This window comes from Rhipicephalus sanguineus, chromosome 5 (assembly GCF_013339695.2).
Source record: "Rhipicephalus sanguineus isolate Rsan-2018 chromosome 5, BIME_Rsan_1.4, whole genome shotgun sequence".
Lineage (NCBI taxonomy): Eukaryota > Metazoa > Arthropoda > Arachnida > Ixodida > Ixodidae > Rhipicephalus > Rhipicephalus sanguineus.
The window spans coordinates 82,304,803-82,319,077 of record NC_051180.1 but is presented as its reverse complement, the minus strand read 5'-3'; the positions used below and the strand labels follow the sequence as shown (position 1 = coordinate 82,319,077).

Genomic DNA, 14,275 nt, shown 5'->3' with positions numbered 1-14,275 from the left:
CATTGAAACGCAGTCACCGCTGCTGCAAATCGAAACCACTTCTTTGAGCTTAGCAGCACGGCATCTGAGCCGCTAAGTTAATTTCATACAAAACATTAATACTGAATGTTTAAAAGCCATGGAACCCTGACTGCCTTATGTAAGCATATTCTTCATTTTAATAATATATTTCCACTGCTCGAGCCACAGTTGAACATCGCAGCATAGCACCGTGTTGTTGACACATTGGTTTTGTAAGCTGCATTGACTTGATGTAACATTTGTTGCTGTGAAATGCCTTGTTCAAAACCTGTGTTAATTTTCTTGCCCATATCATTCAGGGCTTTGACAAAAATATCTGGGATTGGAGGCTTCCATTTGCGATACAGTCTTGTCAAAGTCGTGGCTGCTATAATTCAGTTGTTCTAAGCGATTCTTATTTTATCAAAGCGTTACCTTCAGCTGTCTCACGACAAAAGTTTTTGCGAGTGTAGACCAAGTGTCGACAGCCTGTGATTAGTACTGCATGAAACAAAACGAACCTCATTTAGTAACAGCTGTGATACATCCGTATAAGTCGGCCATCACTGTTACTTCAATATTTTTCACTAATAGAACATCGTTGATCTTCATCAAGGTACACATTTATTTTGTGAATGATATGAAGGCCTGTCGAAGCTGCTGTTTTATGGCTTGTACACGTCATGTCCATGTTGCCAGTTTCCTGTGCAGATTGTGTATTGTGCAGTAGCTTCAAACAGTTGCATCATCCGTCATATGTTCCTGACAAAAGTAGCTAATGTTCGTACAGACGTGTTTTGCATTGCATGCGACACATTCTCATTATTGAGCGACTTGTGCCCTCAATGTAGCATAGCATCTTTTAAGAACAGAAACAGCATGGTCAAACCACTGCACTACTATGTTAGATCAAATTATGCAGCTAGTATGGCCACATTACATCGTAGCACGGAACTATTGCACTGTAACCCGCCACGGTGGTCTAGTGGTTACGGTGCTCAACTGCTGACCCGAAGGTCGCGGGATTGACTCCCAGCCGCCACGGCCCCATTTCAATGGAGGTGAAATGCTAGAGGCCCGTGTACACTCAAACCTCGATATAATGAACACGGATATAACCAATTATCGGTTATAATGAAGTAAATTAGGAATAGCCTTGTCAGAAATAGTGTTACGAATAAACGTTTATAACGAATTTTCTGATATAACCAAGTTATTTTCGTGGCATATGTGACTGTTATAATGAGGTTTGAGTGTACTTAGATTTAGGTGCACGTTGAAGCACCAGACAGTCAAAATTTCCGGAGCCCTCCAGTACCCTCTCCTCATAATCATATCGTGGTTTTGGGACATAAAACCCGACAATTACTACTGTTATTAACTGCTGCACTGTGCGTGAAGGAATTATGGACAGAAGTAGGTGCTGAAACCAGACATTTTTGTTCAAGGGATGGGAAATGTGCACAATTTGCCACATTATGTACACTGGCTGTAATTTCACCGTACTTAGTAACAAATTTTGGTAGTTAGAGCACTACATTAGTGGCTATTAGTACATAAGCTTGATTGAGCTTTGACATTGTATTTGCTTGTTGAAGGACCCACTCAATAGGTCTTATTGGTGATCTCGATTATACTGTGGGAGTTGTAGGGTACATCTGGGGAGGGTCAATGAATTCTTTTTCAAATTTGTTGACGATTAGTGGAGGTACTAGAAATTTAATTGCTGTCTTGCCTTGCTGTCAAGAAGGGACCTTCGCTGCCAGCACAAGCACACTTCCCTTTGCCTCGACTTGTGTCCACAAGCCCCATGTGACGTTTACATCATGAACCAGCATTTTGTTCCAATAGAGTCTCTTTAACCTGACTCTTCACACGACGATTATTCTTATGTAGTCATGCTTTTTGGCAGGCTTATATTTAGACATTAAAAAAAATTACTTGATCTCTGTCAAAAGCTTACACTTACAGTTTCAAAAACGGCATTCTTACCATGAGCAGAGCTTCTTGACGAACCCAAAAAGAGGCTCAAGAGAAAGACGCATGGCGATTACACTGCAAAATTGCTGAACCAGCTTGCCCCAGATTGCCATGTTGACTTGGATTTTGATGGCGTCTATTCGGGCTTATTTAAACTTCTCTCATTGAAAATGAGTTCGAGTAATGTTGCATTCTAAAGAAATAAGTTGAAGACTAAATGTGGCAAGTATTGAGAGTTTGTTCCACGACGACTTATATAGAAGAGGATACTTAGAAGTCTGTTATGTCTTGCTAAAGAAATTGGTATTTCAGTGCAAAATTAGAATGAATTGAAGCTTTTGTTTTTCGTTTTCTTACTTCTTGCCATGAAATCAAGAACCGAAGAGTGACAGAATGTCTGAGTGAACTTATGTCAATGTTGTTGCTTTAGTGCTAACATAGTGTGACTTTGTGGTAATGTTTATATCATTGTTTGTCGCAGTGCTTTATGAACTCGATAGTGCAATGCCTGGCACACACTCGACCCCTGCTCGAGTATTGCCTGAAGGACGGCTACGTCTCCGAGATCAACACCAGCACCTCTTCCATGAAGGGGGCACTTTTTGAAGGTGTGTGGGCGAGTCGCAATGACAATGTTGACCGAAGATCTGGCATGTTCCGTTGAAGTTAAGCCATTCCCTTACACCCTCAACTTATCTCATCTTGTAAACTTTCATCATGTGAGGGACTCTAGTTTTGCATTGATTGTGTGTTGACAGCTAGCAACGATCATCATTTTCTAGCCGACGAAAAAGAAAAATACGTACCCATGTTTTCTCGAATCATCTGAGACACAATTTTTTTTGTGCCACAACAGAGGAACACAGTTGCCTTTTGTTACTCCTGCATTTATTACTTGAGACCTTATTCTGATTCGATTTGGTTACAAAAAAGCCTGAGAAAAAGTGCATGGTTTGGGTGTTTCTTGAAATTTGGGTGCAGCATCAAATTTTAAGAACAGTCTGGTGTTATAAGACAGCGGAGAATTGCGATACTAGCACATAAGCATCAAGACTAGAGCTTTCAAATCTTGGATTGTTGTAGAGTCTCTTGAGATTTTCTTTTAACACCAGTGTGCAGTGGTTTATTTCTTTTTTTAATGCGTATCGCCATAAGTTTGCAAACTGAGACAGTTTGTGCTTTGTCAGGCTTTCAATGAACCACGTACAATTGCATACAAATCACTGTGGGACACGTGAACACCTGAATGTACTCTGTGTAGTGCCTGTGCAGCTGTGCATCAAAACAAGCTCTGCACCAGCGCTGCGAAGCCTGGACATGTGGCATTGCGTCGTTTGTTTTCGCATGTAGACGGAAATGCTTATTGGAGTCTACGATGGAGTGTTTGCATGCTACACACTAAACCGCAGCTGGCTTGCCGCAGCAACGATACAGATGGAAAATATCATCTCACTGCTCCAGACGCAGGCTTGGTGGGTCAAAATTAATTAGCTCGCAACACGAAGCCATGCCTCTGAGCGTCGCTGCACCTGTGTACGTTTGCTTCAGTGCATGGCATTGGTACTGGCACTTCACCGAGCACTGCCCTTGAAATATTTTGTGGGCAGTTGCACCTGCAGTGCTTTTTCAGTCTATATAAGCCGTTGTTTCATTATTTGTATGGTGATTTTCATGATATACATATAGCAGAGCAGCTTATTCATGTGTCTAAGAGATGTCCTGCATGTTTTAACTATTCTTGAATACCTCGCTTTCTTAACAGCTCTTTCCAGGCAAAAGCAAAAACGCAATATAGACTGCAGTACACAATTGCACCACAAAAGTTTGCTTGCTTGTTGGAAGTTATATCAAACAGATTGCTGTGACAACTAGGGATAGACTTAATGACCTCTGAAATATTTTCAAGGTAGGTCTTGTACCGAGAATGTGACAAACATGGCTATATTATAATTCATTATTGTACATAATTAGAATGTGTTCCTTGCTGATATCAGCATACAGCAAATATTATATGCATGTAAGGCATATCTAAAATAAATAAATGTATTTTGATGTTGCATGTGAGCTTCTATTGCAAGGTTGAACTGTTTATGGATGTATCTTTCACTTGGAGAAAACAGTGAATACTTCTTCAGATTTCACTGATTCAAGTGTTTTTTACATTTCTCTCAGCCTTCGCAACATTAATGAAGTCAATTTGGAGGAGCAGCAATGGTGAATATGCGATCAGCCCACAGGCATTTCGCAGCCAAATACAGAAGTTTGCACCACGCTTTATGGGCTACAGGTAAGAGTCCTTACTTTCTTCATTCTTGACCTCCATTGCCAGTTCACTTTCTTGCGACAGCTAAAACTATAGACGCTAAATTGAATCGCTGTGCCAGTAACTGTAACCTCGCACTGCTGATTGTTGCAAATCCATGATGCATTTCTTGAGAACTACATGTGTGCAGTAAAAAATGAATGTGTTAAACACTGGTTGCTGCATAGTATTCTGCACAAATCCACCTGCTTGGTTTCAAGCTATCGCACTGTCGAGCTAGAGGCTGACACTCACTGCTAGATTTGCAAAGGCAACATTGGCAGATGAAAATTGTAATGCATAGAGATGGTATGTTTAGCAGTTAAGCATTACATGTAAAGATTGGATAAATGTTTGTTACTGTATTTGCTGCTGGTTCATTTAGCAGTTAAACTGTCCATTTTAAGAGAACTCTCTGAGGGCTTGGTTTGTGTACGCCAGAGCAGCTGAGCACACATACTCACACACTACAAAAGAAAAGTACTACTCTCAACTAGTGACAGTAACGCTGGTCCCCTGTCAGTGAAATACTGTTTTCATGCATATGCTGGTATGTAATTTGTCAGTTTTTCCTGTATTGGATGTCCACTTGAAAGGCACATAACAGAGTAAGAAGACTGTGCTAACTAGCAGCTATAGAAATGGAACACATGCGCAGTGTCTAGACTCTTCTAAGTCTAGACTGAAATGAGATTTTGACGTGCCAACTTCCAAATGTACAGAAAGGCAGCATCAGTCTTAGATATCTGCATTCCTTGCTCTTGTATATTAGAGGCAATGTGTAGTAATTCTACCAAACTCTTCAGTAGGACTGTAGTACTGTTATTGGAAAGTGACATTGTGTATTGTGATGATTTAATCTTAATGGAAGCTTTCAAGTGGTTATTGGCTTGCTACAATAAGCCACATGTCCCAGATATTTGTGCAAGGCGTACACTAAAGCCAGTTTACAGCACTCACGATCGCACCTAATGCTTCCCTCTGAGTGGCCCTTTGTGATTGTTACGATGTGACTGTTACGATGTTTGCAAGCTGTAACGTTGGCTTGCTTTGAGTATAGACACACTTTAGTTCTAAGCTTCCCCTTGTTCTAGTTTTGGCAGTATGCATGAAATCTTTGCTTGCTGTTTTGTTTGCAGTCAACAAGACTCTCAGGAGTTCCTCCACTACCTACTGCAAGGTCTCCACGAGGACATCAACCGAATCACCACGAGGCCAAGGCATCTCACCACCGAGATAGACGACAATCTCAGGTTGGTGGAAGGCTTCACAATACCGTTTCATTTCATTCATTATCACGTTGTTGCTGTGGGAGCCAGTGTCATTCTGCATTTAACGCACTGCAGTGTGAGGGCACCTTAACCCTTTCAGCCCTGTATTTTTTATTTTGGTCGGGCATCTTTTTTGTGCTTGTTTACCTAATAGTTATGACCTCAGAAGACCACAAACGAAAAATTGAGCCAGTGGTGCAAGTATTAATGGATTTACAGACATGACATCAAATTACGTCATCAGGGCTCAGCGGTTGTGAAATGAGAAAAATGGCATCTTTTTTCCTGTTATTCTCTAGAGTACACAAAATGTGAACCACGCCTCATTTTTCAGTGTGATACTCACTGAAACAGCTTCGGTACGTCGACCCGAAAATTGCGCTTACCCGCCTCAGCTGACCCGCCAAGGCGTCACCCACGACTTCGGTCAAGCTTCTTCTTCTTTGTGGCTCCCAGCTCCGCAAGCATGTCACCATTTTGGTGTCACTTGCAGTGGGGATCATTGAAGAAGTATTCCCCCAAGAATGGACAGTTTTGGTTTGATTTCCGAGGCGCCACGGGAAATTTTGTGTGATGGTGTCAATTGACACCGCCAGGGCCGAAAGGGTTAAAGGCAGAGGATCAGTGCACGAAAAAGAGAGGACAAATACAACGACAAGCAACAAGAGCTAAACAACTTATTGACACGGTAACATATATAAACGTACATAAAACACAAATCATAAACACATGCAAACGTGTCAAACACACGCATGTGAGCTGTAAATATGAGTGCAACGAATCGCCTAGCTTGCAACGTGGCCTGGACACATTTTGACCAAACTGTCCTTGCCATGCCCTCCGTTTTTTTGCCACGTTCAACAGTAAAAGCTGTGTGGAATTTCTAATCAAGGCACCTTGTGAGACATAATTAGTGATACATTCTGGATTGTGCACAGTAGAGAGTATGCGATACCTTTGATGCCTGTGGGAGTGAGAGATTCAGTTGTCATATCTAACACATATAACCAGCTTACATGCTAAATTTCCCTACTTAAATCTTGCATCAGAGATTATAAAGATGAAATCGCGACAAGAAAATAAAACGGTCATGACGTTTCGGTTAGGGGTACCTTTATTTCATAACGGCAGAAACGCTGGGGGACTATACTTTCCTAAAGCTTGTCACAGTATTATTAGAACTGTTCGACTGCTCATTCAAGCCATTAGCCACATTATGTGTGAAAGGGAAAGAATGATCAGTTTGTATAACTCCCTCTAAAGCACAGATCAATGAAGCACTGGCATGTACAGTAAATTCTATGTATAAATGCTGTGACTCTGTTTCACTCTTTTTTTGTGACGCTACTTGCAGTGAGTCCCAGAAAGCAGCAGAGGCCTGGAAAAGATATCTGCGATATGATGACAGCAAGATTGTAGGTAGGTAACTTCCACCAACCATGGAGTGTGGTGACTAGTTACGAAACTTCAAAGGGAGCTGTAACTTGCTCATACTTTGCGTAGTGTAATTGTGTTACAATATTGTAATAATTAATATTTTAGCAGATGGCCTGCAAAGTAGTAGTTCCAGAAATTATTTACATTGCAAGTTCTTGCTCCTCATCTCTTCTGCAGTGTCAGTTATCTGTTAGAATGTATTGTGCGTAACTATAAATTAAGCTTCCTCATGCACTTGCAAAGAACATGGTTATATAAGCGCGTGTAAGGATAGGACAAAGATAAAATGCACTTAGGTCGGCACAAATCTTGTGCACTGAGCATTTCACACATGTCAAGTCACGCGAGCCAGTCTTTTGTCTGACTACTGTGCCTGTGCTGCCTGCAGACTGCTTCGTGGGCCAGCTGAAGAGTACGCTCAAGTGCAGCGTCTGTGGCCACAAATCTGTGACCTTTGACCCCTTCTGGGATCTCTCCCTCCCGATACCCAAGGTGAGAGCCTCATTTTCGTACAAGTATAATAAGTGGTGGTGTGCGAATATTCGAAATTTCGAATATTTTTCGAATAGTGTTTGCTATTCGATTCGATTCGCACTGGAATTTTACTATTCCAACTATTCGAACTTACCGACAAATACAGTCAACGTTAGATTAAAAGTGACCTCTTCAGATTTTCAACATGCTTCACCTCATTACACTCTCGTACTGCGGCAAAGCTGCCTTTCAAGCTCCGTTACGGTCGAACTTTGCCGAAAGAGAGTCAACGTCTGATAGGAAGCGGTCCCTAAATTTTCAATGTGCTTCACCTCATCCAACCCCTGTAGTGTGGCAAAGCTGCCTTTCAAGCTCCGCTGCGGTTTCAAATGTATTAACTTGACTGCTGGATTCGTGGACCTCACCACCGCTCGTTACTGGACTTCATACACGAAGCAAATTTATATGTGTATTTCTGAATAAATATTATGCCTAAGGGCAGACTTTCGAAAAAAAAAAAAAAAAAATGTATTAACTCAAGAAAACGCTGGTTCCAACATGGAGATGAAAGATGTGGCAGAGGTGGGGGCTCAATTAATGCTGTTTTGGACCTGAACTTTGGGCAGGAAGTCCGGAAAATTGGAAGCCGAAGCTTTTTAGCATCCAAACTTTCAGATGTTCTTATATATCGACGTCTACAAGGCAGATTTGGAACTCTGGACTTGAAGGGAGCACACCCTTGTCCGCCACATCAGTTGGACTTCCACAGAAGTTGAAAGAAGAGGAGAGGCTGAGGAAATGGCATCTTTGCCTATCACGTGTAAAGTATTGTCGGCAACACTTTGGTTGCACCAAATCATGTACGTAAATAGAATTTGGCCTCTACATTGCCTCATTCTTGATAAGACAACTATGAAACACCACCCCACCAGTGCTTCATCAACCTGGCGAAAAGAAACACTTTCATGTTGCTATCTCCCAAGAATATGCTTAGGAATCCTCTCCAACTTTTTTTCTGCAATTTCGGTTCGAAGTATTTCAAAAGTATTCTAGAAATATTCGAGAAATATTCGATTTGATTCGCACTCACTCTTCAATATTCGAATTCGCTTTGCACCCAAGATTTTGCTATTCGCACAGCTCTAATAATAAGTCAAACATATCCTTGCTTTAAGTTTTACCATTGCAAATTCAAGCTGTGCAGAGAGAGAATACACAAACCCCACAAATGCTAGACACCGGTTCAATTCTTTGCTGCAGCAGCCACTCTTCGGAGGGGTTGAAATGTAAAAACATCCATGTGTACTTAGATTTATGTGCATGTTCAAGAACCTCGGATGGTCAAAATTAACCGGGAGTCCCCCATTACAGCTTGCCTCATAATAATATTGTGGTTTTGGCACGTGAAACCCCAGTATTCTTAACATTTCTCTAGCACCACAAGTCCTGTAGAAAGAAACGGCATAAAGAATGAAGAAAGTCAAGAAAATTTCAGCAAAGCTTGATGTCCCAGCTTTGTTCTCAACTCCCGACAAGCTAATGCACATAATTCGAGTCGTCAAAATAATAGGGATGGGCGAATATTCGGGCATTTCGAATATTCGAACGAATATTACAGTATTCGAATTCACTTCGATACGAATTTAGATTATTCGAAATTTCGAAGTATTCAAAATGAACGAATATATGTATACAATTGACCGCACATAACCCCCTGTAAAGGTGGTTTCACTGCAGCGTCTGGTTGCTGTGCCGTGAAACGACCCTTCCAGGGGAAATCTGCACTGTCGCGAAGTCACACTTCAAGGTTAAATGCACATATTTTTTTAAAGTTTAAAAGCGTGTTATATGGGCTTATATGCACCAAGTAGAGTAATTTTTAATTGTACCGTATTGTACCACTCATAACTTGCACCCTACTGCTATTCAAACCTTGATACTATTCAAGGTTGCTTCCACTTCATTTCAAACCAAAAAAGTGACATTCACTCATATCTAGTTCCAATCCTTAAAAATATTGTGCAAGAGTCATGACAAAAATGCTCATTTTTCTTAATAATATGCGGTAAATACCATTCGAACTATTCGATTCGAAATTATTCGACCAAATCACTATTCGCTTCGGATTCGCTTCAAACCTCAAATTCACTATTCGCCCATCCCTACAAAATAACATGAATATGAAACCAGAGTGTGCAAATAAGTATGCCACACGCGTCTTAATTAGCAAACGAACCAGCTTAGTTCTGTGCAAAACTGAGACGGTTCACAAGGTGCTAATTCCCATTCATGTGGGAGATGCTTCATTGGTCACCCTGCGAAGTACACGAGTGATGTCCCGAAAGAACACATCTTCCATATAGACGCAAAAGCATGGTCAGGACATCTAGCTGGTCACTGCCAACGGTGTCAGTGTAGCCTGCTTCTCAGTAATGCAAGGGCACTACGTCACCTGAAATCTGAATAGAATGGCTTGGTCATTGAGGAATTTTGCATCAAAACAACAAGGGAGTAAACTGTCATGATTGTAAAGTACAGAAAATAGTGATGGATAAGACAAATGCTGGTATTTACACCAGCCGAGTTTTTTTACATGGTTACGTATGCAGTTAAGCTCGGACATATCAAATTATTCACTGTATCGGACACTTGTAACATCCCTTTGAAAATTCTGTGCAAAAGTGTAGCAGTGTATCATGCATATGTCGACATCCCGTCCACTGACGACAGCACTTCTCCTAAGTAACCTGCGATCACTTCCTGTATCATTGGAAATATTCATGCCAACAAAGCAGCGCTATTTTGGTAACTGCTGTCCAGTCTGAGGGAAAGTACAACCTGTGGAGGAAAAATGAGCAAAGTGCGTGTCTCAAAGCATCAGGATTTTATGTGCGCTTCATAATGATTGGTTTGCTTTATTTATTAAGCTTCACCACAACACATCCCTGTGACACAGTGAACAAGCTAGCGCTAAAAGCCGAGAGTTGTCATGCAGTGGAGCATACTACCTGTGTTATTTGTTATTGGGAAGTGCGCTGGTGCAGTCCTGATGAGTAGCAAATGTTACTTTAAAATCCAGCATTTGTCACATATGCGCCTTCGATATGCAACTTTGTTACACAGTTTACCTGGAGGTATAATTTACCTGGGGCAATGTAATACCGGTGTCACACGGTGCACTGCTAACCGCGATTAAGCCCAACAGGGATCAAATTTCTCACCAGTGCATAAGAATGGAAACTTGAGCGAGTTGGTAAGCGTTCATCTTTCGTTGAAACAGCACACACAGGACAAGGACGAAGAAATAGGAGCGCAGGACAGGCGCTGTGCTCCTATTTCTTCGTCCCCATCCTGTGCGCGCTGTTTCAACGAAAAATTCTCACCAATGATTGACTGCCTTCTGCAGCTTGCATAAGGGAGCCAATCGTGATCAAATGTGACCGTGTGACACCGGTATAAGACTCTTTAATAAATTTCACATAAGCCTCGAGATAAAATTTTTCATTCCTTATTTTCAGTGCATATTGAAGCCACCTGATTTAACAGCAAAGTAGTAGTACGGCCAGAAATGACTGATGAGAAGATATCCATAAGTTGAATATAATTGGGCTTGCTACGTGTCCGAGATATGTGCTTGATTATGCATTTGTACCTAGGATATACCAAATGCACATGGGGTAGGGCATAGTGTTTCCTACAATATTTACTAGAGGGAATTCCGGCGCTGGTGTCTGTGGGAGCTGCAGCGCATGGCGCTTCAGCCAGCATGGGAACTATGGGTAGTACGCGGATTTGTCTAAACGTCTTTCGGCTCTGTTTGGCTCCGTGTCGCCTGCATTCACTTTGTCACAAAATGAAGTTCAGCAAAAGTCAGCAGTTCCACTTCACCACTTTAACCTTTTTAGGCTCACCAATTCAAATCTGGTCACGAAGTTCACAAGGGTCTACTCTTTTATCCAAAACGAACGCCAAAACACAGCAATAAACAAGCTTCAAGTGCATTCGAAGCCGTAAGCAAGAAGATTAGGCAAATCCGTGTACTACCCGTCATTCCCATGGTGGCTGAATGATCACAGCGCCAGTTTCCTCTAGTTAATTGTACGAAACTCTATGGGTTAGGGTACCATTCTCTCTCTCTCTGCCAAACACAGAGCATTAGCCGAGAGACACTTGTTCACTTTTGTGGCCTTATCTATACATATGCCTTGCAATGGACCATCGGTCCAGTCAAGCTGTTTTTCCAACAGCTTTTAGCCACTGGTGTTCCCCAGAACTCTTATATTTCTGGAAAGAAATTTGTATTGCATTGTAGCTATGCAGTGCAGCCTCTTTATGATAAAGTCTCATTTGACCTGTTGACACGCTTTTGCAATCATGCAGGGCTCGGACCCCGTCACTCTCCAGCAGTGCCTGAGCCTGTTCACCAAAGAAGAAGTGCTAGATGGCGATGAGAAGCCTGTAAGTTTTCAGCTTGCGTACGTTATGGCTTGCACACCTCGATTGACCCAACCAAAACTGCAGAGCTTTGGCTGTAATTGTAATTAAGGCTTTGTTCCAGTACTTGCTTACCGTAGACATCTAAGTGGACAGTTAAAGGGACAGTGGCCATCCTCAGTCTCATTCAAAATGTCCGTCTCTGATTCAATGGTTCTGCTGATAGGAGTGTGGTTTTGCTTGGTTACAGCTTCTTAAAAAAACTGAAAGGCCTGCTTGCAGAAATTTGGATATTGTTCATTGAACGTAACATGCTGTCGTTTTAATTTAAGGAACTGGTGCTCAAAGCCATTAACGTCTAATGTGAGTATAGTTCTGGCTGAATAGCTAGTTGGCCAACCTATAAATGTGTTGCGGAACAAAGGACTGGAAACAGGTCTCACGTGGAGCACATTCTTTGTTTCTTGCTGTTACTTCAACGTTACACATTGTCTCTGTTTTGAATGCTCTTTCCTTTTTCTTTCCAGACTTGCTCCCACTGCAAGACCCGTCAGAAATGCACGAAAAGCTTTACCATCCACCGGTGTCCAAAAATTCTTGTGCTTCGTATCCTTTTTATCTGTCATACATTCAGAAAACGTTTTTTTGCTGTGTGTCTTACACTGATCTCTCTCTGTTCCAAACTCTTGTGACAAAATCCAGATGACGGTAATGCCTCTTTCACAAGGACAGCCTTAACCGCGGTTACGGCTACGGCTAACCACAGTTAGAGGTAGCTACACAGCAGACATAACCGCAGTTAGTCTCCTAACTGTGGTTATCGCAAATGGAGTTAGCAGGCACGGTTTACCCTCGCAAACCGAGAAGCTTTCAGGATGGCGGACAAGCTGTGCACCAGCCGTGAACCGGCGCAAGTTCATCGGCAGCTTCACGTTGTTTGATTATTTTCACGGAGAGCGACTTCAGTCTGCGAATAATCAAGGAAAACTAGTTTCGCTTTAGAACAGCCAGAAACAAAGATTATTCCCTGCTTAGCGGGATTATCGAGAGTACAGCCCCTACCGCTACCAATTCTTGAAGGGAATTGCTTTTCACATTGTTCGTGTGTAGCCGCCTCATAGAGCAGCAAAAACTGAATATGTGGACGAAGGTGGAATGATTCAATACACTGTCGCGGAGGTGTAGCAAGTCTGTCTCGTACCACGAACCTTGCTGAGGGTGTGCCCAAACTTCTTGCTGACCACATGGTCAGCACGTGAATTCATCTGCTTGGTCAACTGAGTTAAGTGAGCCCGTGTAGTAGCGGCGAACCGCGTTTGCGTTACCTGTGATTAATCTTGTAAACCACGGTTGAGTATAACAGCAGTTAAAGCTGTCCATGTGACACGGGTATAAGTAAGGTAACTTCCATGTGCTGAAGGCATCTTCTACTTCTTATTATACTGTTGAAGTACTATAACATTCGTGAGGCACATAAGCAACCTGTTGGTGGAAACGCCTCTTCGTAGATGTGCTCAAGCACTGCCTGAAACATCTTCAGCATTGTTGTGCCGTATGCCTTTGGAAAGATGTGTGTCAAGAACATTGGTGAAGTACAGTAAAAGCTCGTTAATTCTGATTTCTAGGGACCGGAAAAAATGTCCAAATTAACCGAACGTCTGAATTATCGAATGGTCGAAATAAACACAATAAATGCAAGAGTTTTTTCAACATACCTTTACTTTAAAAAGTAATCGCGGATGCGTGTCTGTTTTCGAGCAGAAATTCGCGCGGACACAATTTTTCTGAGCCCTTCAAGGTGCTCAGCAGCTCGCATGCTGTCTGCAGTGCCAAAACAAAGTTCTTCAAGGACGACGAGGGCCTCCGCGACTTCCTTCACAGTGCGAGGGGGCCCGTGTGGCTCATGGTGTGGCTGCTCCTCTTCAGGCTCTTCGTTCTCGGATTCATTGCCATGCATCACTTCCTTGATGATTTGCTCATCAGTCAGACAGCCGTCAGTGGCAATGCCATCATCAATGCCAATATAATCCTCTAGTACACTTCCGAAATCCTGCCCATCGTCGGCACCGTCGTCCGGCGACACTTCGGCATCGCTGGAGTCGGGTACAACAAAGCCGCTGTGGCTGAAACAGTTGGCAATGGCGTGCGCAGGCGTGTTCTGCCACACATACGCAAGAATGCTAACTGCACTCGGGAGGCTCGGGAGTATTGTTTGCCGACGTCATGGCACAGGAGCAACTTTTTGTCAGCAGAGCCTATTTTTCAGGGCACGCAAAATTTCTACTTTGGTGGTGAAGTCCTTCGCCTCGTACTTGGGCCGCTTCGCCGGCGTTGCCATTGGCGGAGAGTGCGTTCACACGAAAAGTCAGCACAAAAG

The 14,275-nt window shown here is 42.5% G+C and overlaps 1 protein-coding gene across 8 annotated transcripts in view; it reads left to right on the top strand.

Annotated features, from left to right (window-relative positions):
- LOC119393888 (ubiquitin carboxyl-terminal hydrolase 2) overlaps positions 1-14,275 on the top strand; it is a 288,961-nt gene that overhangs the window by 207,489 nt on the left and 67,197 nt on the right. For 5 of the 8 annotated variants that reach the window (XR_007416386.1, XM_049416407.1, XM_049416406.1 and 2 more), the window contains exons 5-11: positions 2,462-2,588; positions 4,153-4,267; positions 5,422-5,535; positions 6,908-6,972; positions 7,379-7,482; positions 11,845-11,922; positions 12,426-12,504. Coding sequence is in view for 7 of the 8 variants with exons in the window: in XM_049416407.1 (XP_049272364.1) it covers positions 2,462-2,588; positions 4,153-4,267; positions 5,422-5,535; positions 6,908-6,972; positions 7,379-7,482; positions 11,845-11,922; positions 12,426-12,504 (682 nt within the window). In the remaining variant the exon portion in view is untranslated. The remainder of the gene's footprint in view (positions 1-2,461; positions 2,589-4,152; positions 4,268-5,421; positions 5,536-6,907; positions 6,973-7,378; positions 7,483-11,844; positions 11,923-12,425; positions 12,505-14,275) is intronic. The other 3 variants (XM_049416405.1, XM_049416408.1, XM_049416409.1) reach the window with 3 other exon arrangements.